The sequence below is a fragment of the Ipomoea nil genome, unplaced genomic scaffold, assembly GCF_001879475.1.
Source record: "Ipomoea nil cultivar Tokyo-kokei standard unplaced genomic scaffold, Asagao_1.1 scaffold2283, whole genome shotgun sequence".
In the NCBI taxonomy this organism is placed as follows: domain Eukaryota; kingdom Viridiplantae; phylum Streptophyta; class Magnoliopsida; order Solanales; family Convolvulaceae; genus Ipomoea; species Ipomoea nil.
The window spans coordinates 3952501-3975407 of NW_017618711.1; the positions used below are offsets into that span (position 1 = coordinate 3952501).

General features: G+C 33.6%; 2 protein-coding genes across 2 annotated transcripts in view; one reads left to right on the forward strand and one right to left on the reverse strand.

Annotated features, from left to right (window-relative positions):
* LOC109151406 (probable F-actin-capping protein subunit beta) overlaps positions 1–4317 on the forward strand; it is a 5247-nt gene extending 930 nt beyond the window's left edge. Inside the window, exons 2-8 of the mRNA XM_019299424.1 lie at positions 67–137; positions 908–1021; positions 1248–1330; positions 1413–1486; positions 1604–1723; positions 3702–3797; positions 3912–4317. Of these exons, the coding sequence (XP_019154969.1) occupies positions 67–137; positions 908–1021; positions 1248–1330; positions 1413–1486; positions 1604–1723; positions 3702–3797; positions 3912–3995 (642 nt within the window). The 3' untranslated portion in view covers positions 3996–4317. The remainder of the gene's footprint in view (positions 1–66; positions 138–907; positions 1022–1247; positions 1331–1412; positions 1487–1603; positions 1724–3701; positions 3798–3911) is intronic.
* A 3426-nt stretch (positions 4318–7743) lies between these two features.
* LOC109151407 lies at positions 7744–8726 on the reverse strand. Its single transcript, XM_019299425.1, has 3 exons — positions 8648–8726; positions 8338–8523; positions 7744–8089 (listed from the first exon to the last, which is right to left on the reverse strand). The coding sequence occupies exons 1-3, from the start codon at positions 8703–8705 to the stop codon at positions 7962–7964; spliced, it is 372 nt and encodes a 123-aa protein (XP_019154970.1). The 5' UTR covers positions 8706–8726; the 3' UTR covers positions 7744–7961.
* Between the last annotated feature and the right edge of the window lie 14181 nt (positions 8727–22907).

The window sequence follows — 22907 nt, forward strand, 5'->3', positions numbered from 1 at the left end:
AAATTAATGCTAGTAATCTTCTCTTGTTGGATAAGTTCTATGATGTTTTTAATTTGCATTTATCAGGTTATGGTTGATATGGAAACCGGAAAGGAATTCATATTGTGTGAATATAACAGAGATGCTGACTCCTATAGGTACTGCTTTATTTCATGTCTCATTTATTACTATTTCTATATTGGTGTTATTAGGAGCTAGAACTATAATTCTCCTATATCATGTGGTGGAAATGTTCAATACATTTACAATTACTGCCATTCAGAAAATGACTTAGTAAACTGGTACTAGTACTGACTGACAATCCACTGCTATATTATTCTTCTATGACTAGATTTGCTGTCCAGTTTACCCATGTGTGGCATCTTAATATATGAAGTCGTTTATTAAAGAGAAAGTTTCTTATCTCTGTGCTACATGCTTGTTTGGCTCAAATAGATAAGAGGGAAAAAAAGTCTATTTTAGAAATAGCTTACAAAAAGAAATTATATTTCTTTGTAATTATTTGCAATGAATAATATAACAATTCTGGAATATAAAATTGTCATTAAATGGTCCATGTTTCTCCAAAAAGAGCTTTTCAAAAAGGCCTCAGGCTGGTTGACTTGGTTCTTCTCAAAAGAACAGACAAATAACCTCTTGTCTACTCCCAAAGAACTTTGAAAAAAACATTGTTGGGCCCAGCTTATGACTTCCTGGAGTAGATAAGTGGCCATTAGTTGCAAGCCAAGCAAGCACTAAATTGTAAAATGTTAGGCCTCTGGGGTGTAGACAAAGTTCCAGGAGTGGTACTAATATTGAGTATATTGTTTCTTTGCTGTTATTTGAGATTGCCTTCTTTATTGGGTTGTTTATTGTCAATTAGAAAGTCATTCTATGTTTCCTTTTATTATGATTTTCACTCTGGCAGGTCGCCTTTGTCAAATACGTATCATCCACCACTAGAAGATGGAGCTTATCCATCTGCAGAGTTGAGGAAACTTGAAATTGAAGCAAATGAAGTCTTTGCTGTTTATCGTGACCAGTGAGGTCCTTTACTTACCTCGTCCTTTGTCATTTGCTGTGATTTTTTGATTGATAAAACTTTGGCTAGTTCTCTTCAGCCTCATGACATCACTTTTTATTGTGACCAGGCTGGAGACATCTCTTTTCTTCTTCTGGATAACATGATTACTTAAATTTGGAATGAGTTACTGGCTATATTTATTTTATGTATTGGATAACAGCTTCATTGACCAAATTATTCTTAGGTATTATGAAGGTGGCATTTCATCAGTTTACATGTGGGAAGATGAACATGAAGGCTTCATTGCCTGCTTCTTAATAAAGAAAGGTAGACACCTGCCACTAAATAATACTTCGTATTTGTTTTGTTCTTTATTGGATCTATACTGTGATTGCCTTTGGTGATATAGATGGCTCAAAATCTGGACATGGTAGAAGGGGATATCTGCAGGAAGGAGCCTGGGATGCTATACATGTTATCCAGGTAATGCTTGGACTATGACATGAATAAAAGCAAGATAAAAGGTCTCTTTTTCTTCACTTTTTCCTAGATAACTAAGTTTATAAAAATTCATCATTTGATTCTGATTAATTGTTTTAGGTTGGTCCAGAGGAAGAAGGGACAGCACACTACTGCCTGACTAGTACTGTGATGCTATCTTTGACCACAAATAATGAGTCCTCAGGCACCTTCAATTTGACAGGATCGATAAGAAGACAGGTATTGCAGTTAGTGTTTCTAGAGTTGTGCATTCAAAGTCTTTATCAGAAGAAAATATAATTTAACAAATTGCTCATGTGATGTGATTGAATTGTAGAAAGCTAAAAAGAGGAAGGTCTGTGAAACTGACCTTGTATCTCTGCTTCGCTGTTTACTGTGTGTATTTCTACCAGTATGAGACACTTCTATATATACACAAGGGAGGGTTATCTATGCCTCTTCACATCCATGTCTGTTCACCTAATTGTGACCCTTCACATACATGTCTATTCAATTCTAACACTCCCCCTCAAGCTGGAGCATAGATATTGAGCATGCCCAGCTTGTTACAAATATATTCAACCCTGTCCCTACTAAGTCCTTTGGTGAACAAATCAGCTAGTTGCTCACCACTACGAACATGAGCCATAGAAATTAAGCCTTGTTGAATCTTTTCGCGCACAAAATGACAATCTACCTCAATATGCTTAGTACGCTCATGGAATACTGGATTATTTGAAATGTGTATAGCGGCTTGATTATCACACCATAAACGTATAGGCTTCATCACCTCCATACCAACCTCCTTCAACATATTGTGCACCCAAGTCTTTGTTAGAATGGCAATGCTATTACAAATTCCATTTGGCACAAATAGTGAGTATATGTGGTATTATTTTTGGTGCTATTTTATGAGTCTCACTATGGAGTGCTTTTCTTCATTCTAAGGAGAAGGTGGAAGGAACTATAGGAGAATTTTCTCGTATTTCCTGTCTTCTCTAGTACTTTGTTTCCTGTTTATTTGTAATTGCCGTCATGAAATAACCCCATTTTAAAGAATTTTCCTCGCTGATATGCCGCATATGAATGACTTCATATGATCACTCATACTCAACATTTTAACCTTAAAAGAGTTAATTCCAGGAATGATCCCTTGACTATTGTCATTTATCAATTTGTATTCTTCGACTTTCAATTGGACCATAAATGGTCCCTTGACTATTGATCTTTATCAATTTTCGTCCTCAACTTTCAATTTAACCATAAGTGGTCCCTTGACTATTGATTTTTTCCAAATTTGGTCCTCTAGTTAAATATCATTTTAATAAACATTAAATTTAAGGGTAATAATGTAAAAATTTTAGTTTTTCACAATGATGAACTCAATGTATTAAATTTATGAACTCAATTTGTCCATCTCAACAAGAAGCTAATTTTTACATTATTATTCTTAAATTTAATGTTTATTAAATGAATATTTAACTGAAGGACCAAATTTGAAACAAAATCAATAGTCAAGGGGCCATTTATGGTCATATTGAAAGTCGAGGATGAAAATAGGTAAATATCAATAGTCAAGGGACCATTTATGGTCCAATTGGAAGTCAAAAGGATAAAAATTAGTAAATGTCAATAGTCAAGGGACCATTCCTGGAATTAACTTGTTTTAAAATTTTCCACTCCTAGATAAATGATTAAATGTATTCTGGATGGTCTCAGGACCTTGAGTTCACTGGTACATTCTCTTGAACTTGGGAAATGATAATAGCTTTGAAAACAATTCAAAATGAACCCCAATTAGTAAAATCTGTACAGTCATTTCCTCTTAAAGGTTAACCATACCTGTAATAGTGCTCTCTTTTGTTTACGAAGAATACTTTTGGCTATTATTCTTGCATTACGGTTCACTTTTACTTTGCCCCACAAATAACTATGCTAATTTGTTGATGACTCGTGGCTTAACCTACTTGTCAAGGTGTGGCCTCCTAGAACTAAGATCACAATTTCAACTTGACCGACCTTTGAGTTACCAAAAAATAAACAAGGCCTAAATCTCTCCATTATGCATGTTCACTAATATTAACAATTCAGTAGTAATGTGGATGGCTTACATGGTTGAATTCCTTGGCATTTTTCTGTTCCGATCCTGCTTTTCACATGAACTTATTGATTAGTAATTGGTGCTACTTTTTTAATTAATGTTCCCTATATCTAATAGATGAATATGCAATTCCCTCTCTCGGAGGGTCATTTATGCAACATGGGAAGGATGATTGAGGAAATGGAGGGCAAACTTAGGAACTCCCTTGATCAGGTAATATTTTACTTGAATGCCATTGTGCAAAATGTTTTCAAATTCCTACCATCAGCTAATCACAACCTTTCCTTTGGGATATAACATATTTAACATAGAGCCTGAAACTTGCAGGTTTATTTTGGAAAGACAAAGGAAATGGTCTGTATTTTACGCCCTCCATCTGAACTGGTGCAAATGAAACTGCCTTCGAGCTAAGATAAGATATACATGCCATCTCCATTGATCGGTATTAATAAAAATACATTTCCAGATTTGTTTGTTCTGCTATTCATATTGAAGGGGTTGTGCTTCTACAGTGAAGGAATTTATTCTTGTTCTTCCAATTATGAATTCAGGCCCGGAGCCACAAGAGTACTTGAATCCTATCCGTTTATATGTTGTTGAACAGCAATCTACCTTTTATAATTTGTGAGTTTCTTGGATATGCTAGTTTTTGAGTAAGAATTGAAAGATTGAATATATTGGTTCAAACTTTTGTTGTTCACTATATATAAATATATTTCAAATTTTGTTGGGATGGAGTTAGGAAGAATATTTGAATAATCACGAAGAAGGATTTAGAAACATATGGGGAAGGATGTAGTGAGCTTCCTCTGAAATTGCACCGTGAATCTTGAATACAAGATGAATCTTATAATTTCACTGATTTTATGTTATGCAACAATTGCCTTCATTAATTATATTTGTTAATCAAATGTAAATAACGAAAATTGAAAGTGTAAAATAAAACAATAACACAAGAGAATTGTTATGCAGTTCGGAGCGCTTTTCCTACGTCTGCGGGACAATTTACGTCTGTCTAATCCACTATAGATATTTACCAAGGAGTATTATAAGAGGTAAGTATAAATGGCTCTTTTGCCGTACTAGGTACTGTCTGTGTAGTCCAGAATTAAACTACAATAATATAATCAAAGAGATAATATAAGAGCTTGTAAAATATTTTTTTACTTAGAATAAGAGTTCTCAATTCCTCAGTTTCTAAAAAAGAATCTTCCTTTTATAAAAACTTTTAATCTACCAGATTTGATCCATAAAGATAACATTCATAATCTTCAACAAACCACATCCACACATTCTAATCTTCAACAAACCACATCCACACATTCTATTTTGAACTTCCTTCACTGAATGCTTTGCTGACTTTCTCTTCTTAAATTTTCAATAAATGATAGTCACTTAAAATCTACTATACTAATACTAATAAGAGCCTAAGAGAGTGCTCTGCTGACTTTCTCTTCTTAAATTTTCAATAAATGATAGCCACTTAAAATCTAGTATATATATATATATACTAATAAGAGCCCAAGAGAGTTAGGTTTTCTTAAATTTTCAATAAATGATAGCCACTTAAAATCTAGTATATATATATATACTAATAAGAGCCCAAGAGAGTTAGGCCTATAATGGGTAGATGGGTAGAAAAAATGGCGGTCAAATTTTTTAATCAAATGAATGGCTCAGATTGATTAGATTTTAATTTTTCTTTGAGATTTCTTAATTTATCCTTAATGAATGTGATTATCCGTTAACTTTTCCGTTAAATATTATCTTTTCCGTTAGTTTATGTTAGTTCACCGTTAACTTACTCATTGATTTAAATAAGAAATGTCTTAGGTTCGAATCTCATCCCAATCAAAGTTGCCATAATTAGTACTCTATCTTACTCTTATTAAATTATAAATAATAATTTAGTAGCTAAAACGAAAAATAATACATATGCATTTCTTTAATTTAAAATTATGTGTCTTCAATGCCTTTATTCAAAAAAAAATTATTCATTATCAATAAATTAAATAAGATAAATAATTTCATTAGTTATATTGTCTTTACTTTTCTCCAATATAAAAATTCTTTACATTCAAAATTCAAATTCATCAATTGATTATATTCGCTACATTGTCCCTACAATGTCTTTATTAAAAAAAAAATTATTCATTATCAATAAATTAATTAAGAGAAATAATTTCATTAGTTATATTCTCTTTATTTTTCTCCAATGTAAAAATTCTTTACATTCAAATTCATCAATTAATTATATTCGGTACATTGTCTATTATCTTTTTTTTTTTGTGCACTATTTTTTAATTAAATATCAAAGTTATAATACAAAATAATGATATATATTTATTTACCAAGTATTTTATTAATACCATGAAAAAATTTAAAAAATTTAAATTAATAAAGCTAATCATATTAACTACTTGAATGATTTGTTGACAAAGAGAGTATTCAAATCACACAACAAATTGAAGTGAGAAACTACCTCGCAATGTCCTTGTTTGACAATCAGCAGTTAGTGGTTAGCGTCAACGGATTATATTATCGGATTTGACCAGCGAATTATATCAACGATTGGTAAAAAGATATTTAAAAAAATTAACTGTTTAAATTAACATTTAAAATGACCTAATGATATACATATAATAATAATAATTATTATTATTTTAATAATAATTTTTTTTAATATAGATGTGTTTTGGGAAAATCATTCTCAAAAACACTAAGTGAAAATATTGTAAATTGCAATGTTTGTATTTTCAGTGGTTTGGAACAAATTATTGCTTCAAACTGTTGAATAACCAAAACATTTTCTTTAGCATTTTAATCTTTGGGTTACATCATATTTTCTAATTGTCCAATATCTTTGTGTTACATTATAATTAAAAATTTTAAATTTTTACTACATCTAAATTCCTTAAATTAGGAATTTCTTTATCTATAATAATTTATTCAACAATAATGGTTGAACTAAATGAACACTGAGCAAAACACCTAAAGGACTGGTACTGTTGATTCATTCATTGATCTTGTATATATGTGCATTCATTAAATATATTAGAACCCTTTGCAACAAAAATACTTGGTTACTATTTAACATTTGTTTAGTAACAATTATAATGAATCTCCTATATTACATTGTATTCATATACTATGAATTACATATTGAAATAAACAAATTAGACATTAAATTACATATGTTGAACTTCCCGTATATAATCTTGCATTGATATACTTTCAAATATTTATTTAATTATAAACATTGGGTAGAAAAAATGACCGTCAAATTATTAAATCAAATGAATAGTTCAGATTGTTCAGATTTTAATTTTTCTTTGAGATTTCCTAATTTATCCTTAATTATATGATTATCCGATCCGTTAACTTTTTTATTAAGTACCGTTAATTCATCGTTAGTCTAATTCTAATATTAAAGTCTAATATAGAATTATAACTACAACATTAATCTAATTCTAATATTAAAGTCTTTATATAACTCTAACCATAAATCCTACTGCCAGAATCTCCTCAAACAATATTAGTATATATTTAATATTTTATGCTCTAATTTTTATTTGCTCTCCCTTATGTCCCGTATTTGGTTTCAACCATACCCATACAATTATTTTATTGACAATTATAATCAATCTTGACTATATTATCTTGCATTTGTAAACTTAGAAATACCAATTTAAATACTCAAATTCAACATTTAATTATTTATGCATGAACAATTCCAATATAATCTTGCCTTGATATACTTTAAAATACTTATTTTAAAAAAACATTGGGCATTATCTCATTCGCGCAATGCGCGTAAAAAACTAGTAATCTTATAAGATAGGAAATGGTCCAAATAGATTTAAATTAATCTTAAATATAATTAAATCTAATTAAATTAAAACTAAATAAATTAGCCAATCAAGATTTTAATGTGTACTAAACTTGTACACTTACATCCTCCACAACAAATGTTGGATGGTTTGGTACATCCTTCTATCTCCCTCTTCAGTGATATACTCCGTACTATTTTTCTTCTATTACCTATTACAGGAAAGCCAACGGAGTGTTTTTCTTCTTTTAACAAGTCATAAGGATTTTTTATTTATTTATTTTTTTTTGGGAATATATAGTTCATTAATTCAAATCTGAGTACAAAGCCTTGACAATAAAAGGAGGGGAAGACGTCCACTCTTGACGCACAGACATAGAACAAGCTTCCCTAGCTAAACTATGGGCAGCTGTATTCGCAGTGCGATTAAACATAAGAGATAGTTACACATAAAGTTGAACGTAGCAAATCTTTAATGCGATTAAACATAAGAGATAGTTACACATAAAGTTGAACGTAGCAAATCTTTAATATCGAGCAGAACAAGATCACACACAAGTGCCGTTCATAATATATTTCTCGCAACTAGCTGCTGCTGGACAATTCTTGCAATCGTCGTCGGTTTCACACTTCCCACAACCACCCTCCTTTGCCTTGCTTTTCTTCACCACCATTTCTGATATTAATTAGATTGATTTGGTTCAAATATTAGAATCAGAACGGTAAATGAAATCAAATCCTTTGTAATAATAATAGATTTAAGTAGAATAAGTTTATTTGTTTAATTTGGTAGTAAAATGAAATTGGAATCAAATTTAAAATAACATGTTGATGACTCCAACCTTAGATTTTTCATATTTATTAATAAAAATAAAAATAAATAAAAACAAAGAGGAATATGTAGAGTTAGGCTAAAAAAATTACCCAAAGTGGAGTCAAATCCAACACAATGACCGATTTCAGATCCAGAGATTTCGTTGATGCAGAAGTTGGTTGAGTATACACTATTGGCTTTGCAGTCATCATGAGACTTGCAAAGCTGCCCAGTCATAAACAATTGCTTCTTGTTTGGTCCTACACTTACCTGTGCCATCATAATTGATGGCAACACTGCAACATGTATAAATAATCTCACTTAATCATAATTTATGTTAATCCAAATATGGATAAATAAAGGCAGTATATATATATATATGTGTGTGTGTGTGTAGACACAGGGAGAGAGAGAACTAACAAGATGCAACCATGAAAAAGGCTAGTAAGAGCAGCAGCTTGATTGAATGTCTCTCCATCTCTTGTTTTGGCCTTGAATCTTCAGCACTATGGAGCTAGGAATTGAAGAATATATAGCAGGTAGGGACGGAGCCAGAAATTCGATTGAGGGGACGAAGAAGTAGGACGGATTCATAAACTTTTTCCAGTAAAAGCGAAACATTAAAACAAAAGAGATAATTTTTTTAAAAAATAAATAAATTACCTAAGAATTTTTTTTTTCTTTTATAACCATTACTTAGAAATATAGTTGTAAATATTGTTAGATATGTGAGAAAAATAAAAAAACTTTATAAAAATATTCATAACAAAATATGAAACATAATTAATTTGATAAAATAATTTGAATAGAAAACACATTATAAATTACACATATTAAATAAGTGACTGTGTTGAAGCCATATATAAGGGAAGAATTAAAAAATATGTAAAATAATATTAATACAAAGATTTGAACCCAAGACCTTTCCAATTAACAAACACATACCTTACCAACTAATCTAAGGGTGTGTTTGGTTGGTGGGTTTTGCCCATAGGAATGTGTATGAAAGTGATTGTTGTTGTTTGGTTAATAGGTTTTTAGAACACTACTATGGGTTTCGAATACCCCATCAATTGAAAAACCCATACCCAAATACAATAAGAGTTTCATTCCCTTATTCATTATTAACCACTACTATTAGTAACCATTCCCATTCCACCCTAGTACCAAACATGTTAAATACTTTCACCAAAACCCATTACCATTACCAAGTATTTGATACCCATTCCAATTCCGATTCCTATGTGCGAACCAAACACACCCTAAATCTTTACTTGTTAACATTTACTAGTTCTTTTATACTAATACAAAAATCTATACTATATATGCATATATACATACAAAGATTATATATGGCGTGGGGGTGGGGTGAGGGGGACAGGGGTGAGAGGGGGGAGCTGCCCCCTTTGGCTCTGTCACTGATAGCAGGACCATATATATAGAGGAATAAATACAAAAGAGTTACATCTTTAGTTTCTAAATTATATTATAGATAAATAGTAATTTTCGTCTCTAGCTAGCTATTTCATGTTGTTGCTAGATGGTCCCACCAATGTGGGTAGGGTGGTGACCAAAAGCTTAACAATTAATCTTGGAAGATGAAGTGAAAGGTTTTTTTGATTAATGGCTTCATTCATGTCCACTTAATGGGAGATTAAAGTGGGCAAATGAAAAGACAAAAGAGTTGGCTTTGTAAAGCCTATATAAAGGCCATGGATTTGGCTACCTTGGAGATGAGAGAGTTCAAGAAGAAGAAAAAGAGAGGAGAGAAAATTTGTTGAGATATACAAGTGTGAGAAAATTAGCCGAGAAGAAGTTGGTGGATTTCGTAGAAATTCTTGTGCCTCGGGGTATGTTATTTTCTCTTGTATTTTGTGTTGCCTCTAATTGTTGAATTAGAGAAGCCTCCTCTGTTGTGCCCGTGGTTTTTTACTCCTTGCCTTGAGGAGGTTTTTCCACGTTAAAATTCTTGGTGTTCTTCTTGGTGCCGTTTATTTATTTTCATTGTGCTAATTATATATTCTTGCGAGCTTTCTTCCCAACAACTGGTATCAGAGCCTTGTTCAAGTGCGAAGCTATGGAAGGAAAGTTCAATAGAATTACAAGTTTGAATGGCATAAATTATCACATATGGAGAAATAAGATAAAAGATCTACTATATGTGATGAAGTTGCATTTACCCGTGTTTGCTACCCAGAAACCTGAAAATAAATCAGATGAAGAGTGGGCCTTTGAGCATGAACAGGTATGTGGTTTTATTCGGCAATTTGTTGAAGATAATGTGTATAATCATATTTGTAGTGAAACCCACGCAAGGACACTGTGGAGTAAACTTGAAGATTTATATGCTTCAAAGACTGGCAACAACAAACTGTTTTATCTCACAAAATTGGTGCAGTTGAGATATAAAGAGGGTAGTTCTGTTGCGGATCACTTGAATGATTTTCAAGGGATTGTTGATCAATTGTCAGGTATGGGAGTTAATTTTGATGATGAGGTCCTTGCTCTTATGGTACTAGCATCATTGCCGGATTCTTGGGAAACTTTAAAAATTTCTTTGACTAATTCTGCTCCTAACGGTGTTGTAACGATGGAACTTGTTAAAAGTGGTGTCCTGAATGAAGAGATGAGACGAAGGTCACAAGGTACTTCCTCTCAACATTCAGAGGTCTTGGCTACAACAAATAGGGAGAGAAGTCAAAGCAAGGGTCCAAGGAGTAAAGATAAAAACAGAGATAACAGTAGAGGTAAATCTAATAAATTTGCTAATGTTGAATGTTATCATTGTCACAAAAAGGGGCATATTAAGAAATTTTGCCGACTACGGAAGAAAGAAAATCAGAAAAATAAAGACTCTGAAAAGAATAATGGTAGCGATGATGATAGTGTAGCTGCTACAGTTGAACATGATTTTCTTATCTTCTATGATGGTGACACAGATGCCATTAATTTGGTAAGTCATGATACAAACTGGGTAATTGATAGTGGTGCATCCATTCATGCTACAGCTCGAAAGGATTTTTTTGTTAGTTATGCAACAGGTGATTTTGGAGTTGTGAAAATGGGCAATGATGGTAATGCAAAGATTGTTGGTGTTGGCGATGTTCAGTTAGAAACCAACAATGGCACCAAGTTGCTTCTGAAAAATGTGAAGCATGTTCCAGATATCAGGTATAATTTAATTTCTGCTGGAAAATTAGATGATGAAGGGTATTGTAATACTTTCCAAAATGGCCAATGGAAACTCACAAGAGGTTCTCTAGTTGTGGCTCGAGGCACAAAGTGTTCTACACTTTATGTTTTACAGGCCAAGATCTCAGGAAATATTGTCAATACGGTTGAGAACGATGATACGAATGATATATGGCATAAGAGGCTTGCACATATATCTGAGGAGAGGATGTCCATGCTGGTCAGAAAAAAGAGCTTAGCTGGGTTGAACAATGTTCATTTGAAGAGGTGTGCTCATTGTCTAGCAGGGAAGCAGAACTGAGTATCCTTTAAAAGTTCTGCTGAGACTAAGAAGAAACCAGAGGTATTGGAACTGATACACTCTGATGTGTGTGGACCTTTCAAAACTAGGTCACTTGGTGGTGCTCGCTATTTTGTTACCTTCATTGATGACTGTTCAAGGAAATTATGGGTTTATTCTTTGAGGCATAAAAGTCAAGTTGTGGACATATTCAAGCAATTTCATACCCTAGTTGAGAGACAGACTGGGAAGAAGCTAAAATGCATAAAGTCAGATAATGGAGGAGAGTATATTGGGCCACTCAATAGGTATTGCGTAGAGCAGGGTATTCGCCATAAGAAAACACCACCAAAGACTCCTCAGTTAAATGGTGTTGCTGAGAGGATGAACATGACTTTGATTGAGAGAGTTAGATGTTTGTTGTCACATGCAAAGTTACCAAAGACATTCTGGGCTGAGGCACTAAGTACTGTTGCGCATGTGTTGAATCTCTCACCATGTGCTCCTTTAAGGTTTGACATACCAAGTCGGGTATGGACAGGAAATGATGTTTCCTATGATTATCTACGTGTCTTCGGGTGCAAAGCATTTGTGCACATTCCGAAAGATGAAAGATCGAAACTTGATGTTAAGACACGACAGTGTGTCTTTATTGGCTATGGTCTAGATGACTTTGGTTACAGATTTTATGATCCGGTTGAAAAGAAGCTTGTGAGAAGCCGAGATGCTGTGTTCGTGGAGAATCAAACCATAGAGGATATTGACCGGGTTAAAGAATTGGGATCTCATAACGGTGATTCAGTTGATACTGAGATAGTACCTCCAACAGTGGTTCCTGAAGAGGTTGGAGAGGATGACCAAATTGAGCAGCAAGATGTTACTGATGCTTCCATTAATGATGATGAACTCCCAGTTCCAGAAGCTTCAACTCCACCTCAGCTTCGAAGAAGTTCAAGAGTTAGACAGCCTTCCACAAGGTACTCTTCTGATATTTATGAAATTAATTTTGTTGATAATGGTGAACCAGAATGTTATGCAGAAGCTGTGGAGGATGAACACAAGGAAAAGTGGATTGAAGCCATGAAAGATGAGATGAAATCCTTGTATGAGAATAATACCTTTGAGTTAGTAAAGCTACCTAAAGGTAAGAGAGCTTTGACAAACAAGTGGGTGTACAGAGTGAAGCAGGAAGAACACTCCTCACGACCAAGGTACAAAGCTAGACTGGTTGTCAAGGGATTCAACCAGAGAAAAGGTATTGACTTTGATGAGATATTTTCTCCAGTTGTTAAAATGTCTTCAATCCGTGTTGTTCTTGGACTAGCAGCCAGCCTAGATTTAGAAATTGAGCAAATGGATGTAAAGACTGCTTTTCTTCATGGTGATTTGGATGAAGAAATATACATAGAGCAACCAGAAGGTTTTGAAGTCAAGGGAAAAGAGGACTATGTCTGTAAGCTAAAGAAGAGTCTATATGGCTTAAAACAGGCACCAAGGCAGTGGTACAAGAAGTTTGAGTCAGTTATGGCGAAGCAAGGTTACATGAAGACTACTTCTGACCATTGTGTGTTCTTTCAAAAACTCTCTGATGATGATTTTATTATTCTCCTGTTGTACGTTGATGATATGTTGATCTTCGACACGAGTGCTTCTAGAATTAATCAACTAAAGGAACAGTTGAGCAAGTCTTTTGCTATGAAAGACTTGGGGCTAGCAAAACAGATTCTTGGGATAAGAATTACACGAGACAGGAATGCCAGAAAGTTGTGGTTGTCTCAGGAGAAGTACATTGAGAAAATACTTTGTAGGTTTAACATGGACAATGCTAAAGCGGTTAGTTCTCCTCTTGCTAATCACTTTAAATTAAGTAGTAAGCAAAGTCCTTCTACAGAGGAAGAAAAGGCAAGTATGCAACAAGTCCCTTACAATTCAGCAGTTGGTAGTTTAATGTATGCTATGGTATGTACAAGGCCAGATATTGCTCATGCAGTTGGCGTTGTCAGTAGGTTCCTTTCTAATCCTGGCAAGGAACATTGGATGGCTGTTAAATGGATTTTCAGATATCTTAGAGGTACTTCTAAATTATGCTTATGTTTTGGTTCTAGTAAGTCTATGTTGGTTGGATACACAGATGCAGACATGGCAGGTGACATTGACTCTAGAAAGTCGACTTCGGGATATCTAATATCATTTGCAGAGGGAGCAGTATCATGGCAGTCTAAGTTACAAAAGTGTGTTGCACTTTCTACCACAGAGGCTGAGTTTATTGCAGCAACTGAAGCTTGTAAAGAGTTGCTATGGATGAAGAAATTTCTTCAAGAACTCGGGATCAAACAAGACAAATATGAGTTATTTTGTGATAGTCAGAGTGCTATACACCTTGGTAAGAATTCCTCTTTCCATTCCAGATCGAAACATATCGATGTAAGATATCACTGGATACGAGATGTTTTGGAGATGAACCAGTTACAACTTGTAAAGATCCATACAGATGAAAATGGGTCTGGCATGTTAACAAAGTCATTACCAAGGGAAAAGCTTGAGATATGTCGTTCAGCTGCAGGGATGCAAGTCCCTCCCACATTGGCGTGAGGGGGAGTTTGTTGCTAGATGGTCCCACCAATGTGGGTAGGGTGGTGACCAAAAGCTTAACAATTAATCTTGGAAGATGAAGTGAAAGGTTTTTTTGATTAATGGCTTCATTCATGTCCACTTAATGGGAGATTAAAGTGGGCAAATGAAAAGACAAAAGAGTTGGCTTTGTAAAGCCTATATAAAGGCCATGGATTTGGCTACCTTGGAGATGAGAGAGTTCAAGAAGAAGAAAAAGAGAGGAGAGAAAATTTGTTGAGATATAAAGTGTGAGAAAATTAGCCGAGAAGAAGTTGGTGGATTTCGTAGAAATTCTTGTGCCTCGGGGTATGTTATTTTCTCTTGTATTTTGTGTTGCCTCTAATCGTTGAATTAGAGAAGCCTCCTCTGTTGTACCCATTATCTATATAGTGGAAGGTTTACTGGCTTGTGCCTGTGGTTTTTTACTCCTTGCCTTGAGGAGGTTTTTCCACGTTAAAATTCTTGGTGTTCTTCTTGGTGCCGTTTATTTATTTTCATTGTGCTAATTATATATTCTTGCGAGCTTTCTTCCCAACACATGTGAACATATATAATCCTAATATCAAATGGAGTTTTGTTTCTTGGGAGCCACTCAAAAGGCTAAGGATAAACATGCAAAATTGCTTAGAACTCAAGGATAAAAAACCTAAGCGCAAGGACAAAATATGTATAAACTTTGTACGAAACCATACATGCATGTTCATAAGAAACAATTAGCTAGGGACAATAATTACTATTGAGTTGAAACTTAGGGATCAAAAATAAAATTCTACATTTAAAATTAATATATATATATATATATATATATATATATATATATATATATATATATATATATATATAGATTTTGAATCCAATGCACACCCCCTAGTCAGCCGAGCCCGTGAGCACACTCCCTGATCATTGATTTTAATTTTTTGACGATTCAGATTGATTACCACTTGGATCCATGTTATACTGATTTTAGATGAAGCATGAGTCTTTTTGTCCTTAAGCACTATATTTATTACTTTCCATTTCATTTATTTCCATGTTTATAGAGATTTGTAGCGTTATTTCAGCTCTCCTTAATTAATATTTCTCTCTCTCTCTCTCTCTCTCTCTCTCTCTCTCTCTCTCTCTCTTAGTGATTTTCTTTGAGATTTTACGGCGGTGTGTGCGTGGGTGTGGAATGGTGTGTGCGTTTTACTGTAACAGAAAACAACGACAGCACAAAAATATATATTGGAACCAACCAACACAAACACTTGGATGATCAATAACACCCACACGCACGGAGATGAATAAAAGCAAAGAAAAATGAAGAGGCAGCAAACCCAAATCAATCTAACAAAAACACAACAGAATATATAATACATGAATAAAAAAATATGTACAAAAACACCAAATAATGATGGACAATAAATATACATGGGAGACAACGAAAATACACACATGGAGAATCCATAGCCCTAAATGTGAAAAAAAAAAAAACAGAGATAATGAAGAGACAATAGTGTTTGACAAAACACAAAGTAACAAACTAAAATCAGTGAAAGAGGAAAACAATATAAAAAGACACGATAAATAACTCAGGGAATCAAAAGAAACTTTAATTACCATATTTAAACCAACTACAAACATGCAGGTCACTCAAAATAAACTAAACAATTAAAGGAAAAAAAATACAAAGACTAAAAAGCCCCCAACTAAAGTGGCGGCAATAATTAAAAAAAATCCTCCAAAAAATAAACTAAAAAACAATAGCCATAGATCTAACTAAAATCAAGAGTCAATATTTAACCACAAACCTCATGTAGAAACATGACCTCATTTGATCCTCTTCCTATATATATATATATATATATATATATATATATATATATATATATATATATATATATATTGGTTCATATATGACTATTGCTTTCATGTGAGGTCCTGCAAAAATGCACCACCACATACTAAGAAATGGATTAGGGTGTAGTGCATTTCTTTTCCCAAAAGGTTGAATCACCAACCCTGGCCCGATAAAGCAGTTGGGAGGATGTAAATCATGGTGATTCAATGATTCAGCCGATAGGGTCATTGACGGTGCCACAAAAAATCTGCCCACTTTGGACATAATTCCCACATTGCCACCGTCGAGATTCGAACCTTAGTTTCTTTTACAAATATTGTTTATTGAACGATTGAACTAAGTCTATGCAAGCAACTTAGTGCATTTCTAAATATACACGTAGTGGTCCATTTGTGCATACATAGTGATGCAAAGCCGCATGACCATTTGGGTAGTTGCCGCACCAGATCTTACCATGCAATTACGCTGCTCAACTAAAAAATGTACAATTAGCGCAATTGAACTAAAATGACTGGATTCACTTGTAAATTATCGATAATTGTTCTTATATGACATCATTTCATATTTTTTAAATTTATTTTATTTTGAAAAAAATGGTCAAATAAGTCCCTAAACTTTATACGAGAAATCAATTAGACCACTGAACTTTTTAAAGTTGCAAGTTCATTAACATGTTATTTTCGTGCATTAGAGTCCATAAATGGGTAAATGAGTTGTAATAGGCGGTCATTAGGCTCCGGCGATTGGCAACGACCACAGATTACTTCCTCCATTATAGTTGCCTTTTCCAGCGAAGAAGGCTACATGTGTCGCCTTCTTAGCTAAAGAAGGCAGTTGCCACCTTTTGTTGGAGAAGGCGACTAGCTCGTAGCTGGAGTCTCGCCGAAATCCTATAGTGACCGTCTATTACAAGTTATTTATCCATTTCTAGACTTCAATGCATAAAAATAACATATTAACAGACTTATTAATTACAACTTTAAAAAGTTGAGGGACCTAATTGAGTTTTCGTATAAAGTTTAGAGGTGATCCTTTTTCCTTTTATTTTTAATAAATCTTGTTAGAATAATTATTATTATTATTATTCTATGGTTCAGTATGTTTTATTGTGGCTCATAATTAAATATCTATTTATGATTTAATAATGAGATAATCCTCTGATTGGTCAGTTAAGAAGATAAGATTGCAGTTTCAACTGCATATCATCAGGTTTACGTTGATGGAACGTATTATTATTTATATTTCATTATGAGACTCTGGTCCTCTCCCCAACCTCTGTAAAAACTAAAAAACTCTCTCCATCAGAGAATTAGATTAAGTGAATGTTAAAGGTCTGGAGGGAGAAACCAAGTTTCTAACTGAAGCAACTACGGGAAAACAATGGAGCCAGGTATGTTCCCAGAATGCTATTTAAATACAGTATGTGAAAGGCATGTGTTCTGAAGATCTTATGTTTTAGGATTAACTTATATGTGGTATCCGAGCCAGGTTGTAGAACATATGTTTTTTCCATATATTATGATGAAAGGTTATATGTACGTATGTATGTACGGCTGAGTTAATGTGCCTGTATATGTACTCATTGCATATATGTATGTACTGTTTAGTTTATCTGCATATGTATGCAGTGGTTTCGTAATCCTTATGTTTTATTTTGTATGCAATGAATTTGATGAGAATGATTTGCAATGATGAGTTACTTATTATGAATTCATAATATGGTATGAATTTGATGAAAAGAGTTAGTTTATTAACTTTTGTGTATGTATGTATGTATTTTCCATATGATTTCATATATTTGCGTATATATGTATTGATGTTTTTTGCGTATCTAAAATATCCCTTATGTTTAAAATGCGATTTGTTCCGAATGATTAGTTTTGAATGTTTAATTCCACTAAATGCTAAATCTCTGGAATTAATAAGCACATGCTAGTTTCGATTAGTTTTGTCTGTATTTGTATATATATTATGTACTGCATGTATATATATGTGTTAAGGGTATATATGTGTACTGGCATCATCAACAGTACCGCAAATATACGTACTGCATATATACTTAAGTTTTATATACATACGCAGGCCATCTTTTTTTTTTTTTTTTTTTCTTTTTGGCTTCCATTGTTGCATTTCCGTATGGAAATATATATATATATATATATATATATATATATATATATATATATATATATATATATATATATATATATATATAGTATTTCGTATGTGCAGTGTTTGATAGTATGCATTGGATTTGTTGTTTGTTCATACTGTCTGTATCGGTTACATAAAAGAATAGAAAGCATGTGATGGATGGATTCCAATGAAGTTTTGTTACTGCATATGCTTTCATAAAGATTTGTGTTTATCGCTTCCGCCATATTACTGCAAATTAAGTTGTTAATTAATTATGTGTTAATTATGTATGTATATTAATTCTGATTCTTTGTAACTAGAATCATGAGTTAATTATGGGTTCAGAACCCTGTCTCTTAAACTTGAGGTGAAGGGTTCGATCCCCACCCATGTAAATTGAGCAAATAATTTGGCTTGTTGCATATTAGTGATAATTATGTATGTGGATATTTTTATGATATTATCTATCATATTATATTTACTTAACTTGGTATCTAATTATGATTGATTTGTTAGTCACCAAAGTGGCCAAATTATAAAGTTTTATTGATACCAAATTTAAATAAAATTCAATTACCCATGATTTTGTGATGCTTATAATGAAATGACATGTTTTTATTTTCTATAGTATTGGGTAAATTGAAGTTTAATAATTTTGAAATATTTAAGAGTCGCCCAAAGGTGATCAATTATTTTATAATTATAAACATAATAGTGGTTAATTATTTGTATTTGATTGGGTTGTTTAGCATATCCAAAGATAGCAAACAAGTTCAGTCATAGTATATTTAATGGCCAATTATATGAATTATTTTTGCATCGGATTATGTTTAAAGTTATATGTTGTTGGATCACCCAAAGGAGACCTTCAATGTACTTAATTGTTTATGATTATGTTGATTATATCTGTTTATCTGTTTATGTATTGAAATATAATTAATGTTTGAGTATTTTATATTCGTTGCAGCATCTAGTTGTGTTTCAATTCATTCGCAAGCTGCGTCTATTGTTAAGTATAATGGGCTGAATTTTGCTGAGTGGCATGAACAAATCCAGTTTCACCTCGGTGTTTTGGATCTTGATCTAGCACTCTTGAATGACAAGCCCGCTGCTATTAATGATAATAGCAGTGATGATGATGTTGCTTTCCATCAAGCATGGGAAAAATCGAATAAACTCAGCTTAATGCTTATGCGAATGACACTTGGAAACAACATTAAGTCCACAATTCCCAAATTTGACAGTGCTAAGGATATGTTGAAACATGTGGAGGAAAATTCACATTCTGAATGTGCTGATAAGGCCCAAGCAGGCACTCTTATGAGTAAACTAACCAACATGAAATTTGATGGTTCGTGTTCCATGCATGATCATGTGACTGAGATGTTGAGCTTAGCAGCAAAATTAAAGTCCATGGGAATGGACGTGAGTGACACTTTCCTTGTACAATTTATTTTAAACTCTTTGCCTCTTGAGTATGAGACATTCCAAGTGAATTACAATTCCATTAAAGATAAGTGGAATGTGTTCGAATTGCATGAAATGCTAACTCGAGAGGAAACGAGGCTTAAGAGACAAGGAATCCACTCAATTAATCTCATGGGTCAGTCAAGGGCTGGTAAAAAGTTTGGAAAGAAGAATCAAAAGGGTAAGAAAGGACCAATGAAGACTAATGAATCCTCTTCTCAAATCCACAAAAAGGAACATAAGAATGACAAGTGTCATTTCTGTAAGAAATCTGGGCATTTTCAGAAAGATTGCCTTAAGCGAAAGGCATGGTTCGAAAAGAAAGGTATACATTATATATCAGTATGTTTCGAATCAAATTTAACTGAAGTTCCTTATAATACTTGGTGGATAGATTCTGGTTCCACTACTCATGTTTCGAATACTATGCAGGGATTCCTTATGACCCAAACCATAAAGCCAAATGAAAAATTTGTGTTCATGGGGAATCGTGTCAAAGCTCCAGTAGAAGCCATTGGAACTTACCGTTTAATTTTAGATACTGGAAATCATTTGGATTTGTTTGAAACTCTTTATGTTCCTTCAGTTTCTAGGAATTTAATTTCTTTGTCAATACTGGATTATTATGGTTTTTCCTTTAAATTTGGAAATGGATGTTTTAGTTTATTCAAACAAAATCATTTTATTGGTTCTGGTATTCTTTCCGATGGCTTGTACAAACTAAAGCTTGACAATCTTTTTGCTGAAACTCTATTAACCCTGCATCATTGTATTGGAACTAAACGAAGTTTAGTGGATGAAAGATCAGCTTACTTGTGGCATAAACGTTTGGGTCACATATCTAAGGAAAGGATTCAAAGACTTGTAAAGAATGAAATCCTTCCCGAATTAGATTTTACTGATCTAGGTATTTGTGTGGACTGTATTAAAGGAAAACATTCAAACCACACAAATAAGAATGCAGCCACAAGAAGCACACAGCTCCTTGAAATTATACACACTGATATATGTGGACCTTTTGATGTCCCAACCTTCGGAAAAGAAAAATATTTCATCACATTTATTGATGATTTTTCACGTTATGGTTATGTCTATTTGTTGCATGAAAAGTCTCAATCAATAAATGCCCTAGAGGTATTTGTGGATGAGGTTGAAAGACAATTGGACAAAAAGGTGAAAATTATAAGATCCGATAGGGGTGGTGAATATTATGGAAAGTATACTGAAAATGGACAATGCCCAGGTCCATTTGCTAAGTTTCTTGAAAAACGTGGCATTTGTGCTCAATACACAATGCCCGGTACGCCACAACAAAATGGCGTTGCAGAAAGGCGTAATCGTACATTGATGGAAATGGTTAGGAGTATGATGAATTATTCTTCTTTACCCTTATCATTGTGGACATATGCTTTAAAAACCGCTGCCTATTTATTAAACAGGGTTCCTAGTAAGGCAGTTTCAGAAACACCATTTGAACTGTGGACAGGAAGGAAACCTGGTTTAAGGCACCTTCATGTTTGGGGATGCCCAGCGGAGATACGCATTTATAATCCACATGAAAAGAAACTGGACTCAAGAACAACTAGTGGGTTTTTCATTGGTTATCCAGATAAATCTAAAGGGTATAGATTTTACTGTCCTAGCCATACTACTAGAATTGTTGAGACTGGAAATGCCAAGTTCATTGAGAATGATAACATAAGTGGGAGTGTTGAACCACGAAAAGTGGAACTTAAAGAAGTTATAGTGCAAGATTCTCTGATATCTTCTTCTCAAATTGTTGTTCCTGTGCGAAAAATTACTCTACCTAGAGTTACTAAAATTGCTCATCCTGCAACGGTTGAACAATTTAGTCACTTGCCTGAACAACAAATTAATGATCAAGAGATTAATGATCAACCACTCCATGATGAAGTTAACAATGAACCCACAAATGATATTCCTACAGAAGTAGCATTAAGAAGATCTCAAAGACAAAGGAGATCTGCTATATCTGATGATTATGTGGTTTATCTTCAAGAATCAGATTTTGACATTGGTATTGATGAAGATCCAGTTTCATTTTCACATGCTATAAATAGTCCTAATTCTTCTAAATGGGTCGAAGCCATGAAAGATGAGTTAAAATCAATGGAACATAATGAAGTATGGGATCTTGTTGAATTGCCTAAAGGTTGTAAGCCAGTTGGCTGCAAATGGGTTTTTAAGACCAAACATGACTCAAATGGCAATGTCGAACGATACAAGGCCAGACTTGTTGCCAAAGGTTTTACTCAAAAGGATGGTATTGATTTTAATGAAACATTTTCACCTGTTTCGAAAAAAGATTCATTTCGAATAATTATGGCATTAGTAGCTCATTATGACTTAGAGCTACAACAGATGGATGTGAAAACCGTCTTTCTGAATGGAAATTTGGAAGAAGAAATTTACATGAACCAACCTGAGGGTTTTTCAATTGAAGGAAAGGAACACATGGTGTGTAAACTTAACAGATCGATATATGGCCTTAGACAAGCTTCCCGACAATGGTATCTTAAGTTTAATGATACTGTAACGACCTTTGGATTTAAAGAAAACACCGTTGATCAGTGTATATATCTAAAGGTCAGTGGGAGCAAGTTTATATTTTTGATTCTGTATGTCGATGACATTTTGCTTGCTACTAATGATCTTGGGTTAATGCATGAGACCAAGCAATTTCTTTCTAAGCACTTTGAAATGAAAGATATGGGTGAGGCATCCTTTGTGATTGGAATTGAAATATTTCGTAATAGATCACAAGGAGTGTTAGGATTGTCTCAGAGAACATATATTAACAAAGTCTTAGAAAGATTTAGAATGGAAAAATGCTCTGCATCAATTGCTCCAATTCAGAAGGGAGATAAGTTCAGCCTTATGCAATGCCCTAAAAATGAATTGGAGCGTAAAGAAATGGAAAATATTCCTTATGCATCTGTCGTTGGGAGTTTGATGTATGCTCAAACATGTACCCGACCAGACATTAGCTTTGCTGTTGGGATGCTTGGTCGTTATCAAAGTAATCCTGGTATGGATCACTGGAAGGCTGCAAAGAAGGTATTAAGGTACTTGCAAGGTACAAAGGAGCACATGCTCACTTATAAGCGATCTGATCACCTTGAGGTGATAGG

Excerpts from the sequence above, each read along its gene's own strand:
- LOC109151407 (XM_019299425.1), bottom strand. The coding sequence starts at position 8,705 with ATGGAGAGACATTCAATCAAGCTGCTGCTCTTACTAGCCTTTTTCATG. Across the intron at positions 8,524-8,647 it reads CTTTTTCATGGTTGCATCTT|TGTTGCCATCAATTATGATG; the intron begins GTTAGTTCTCTC and ends TACATGTTGCAG. Across the intron at positions 8,090-8,337 it reads TGGATTTGACTCCACTTTGG|AAATGGTGGTGAAGAAAAGC; the intron begins GTAATTTTTTTA and ends AATTAATATCAG.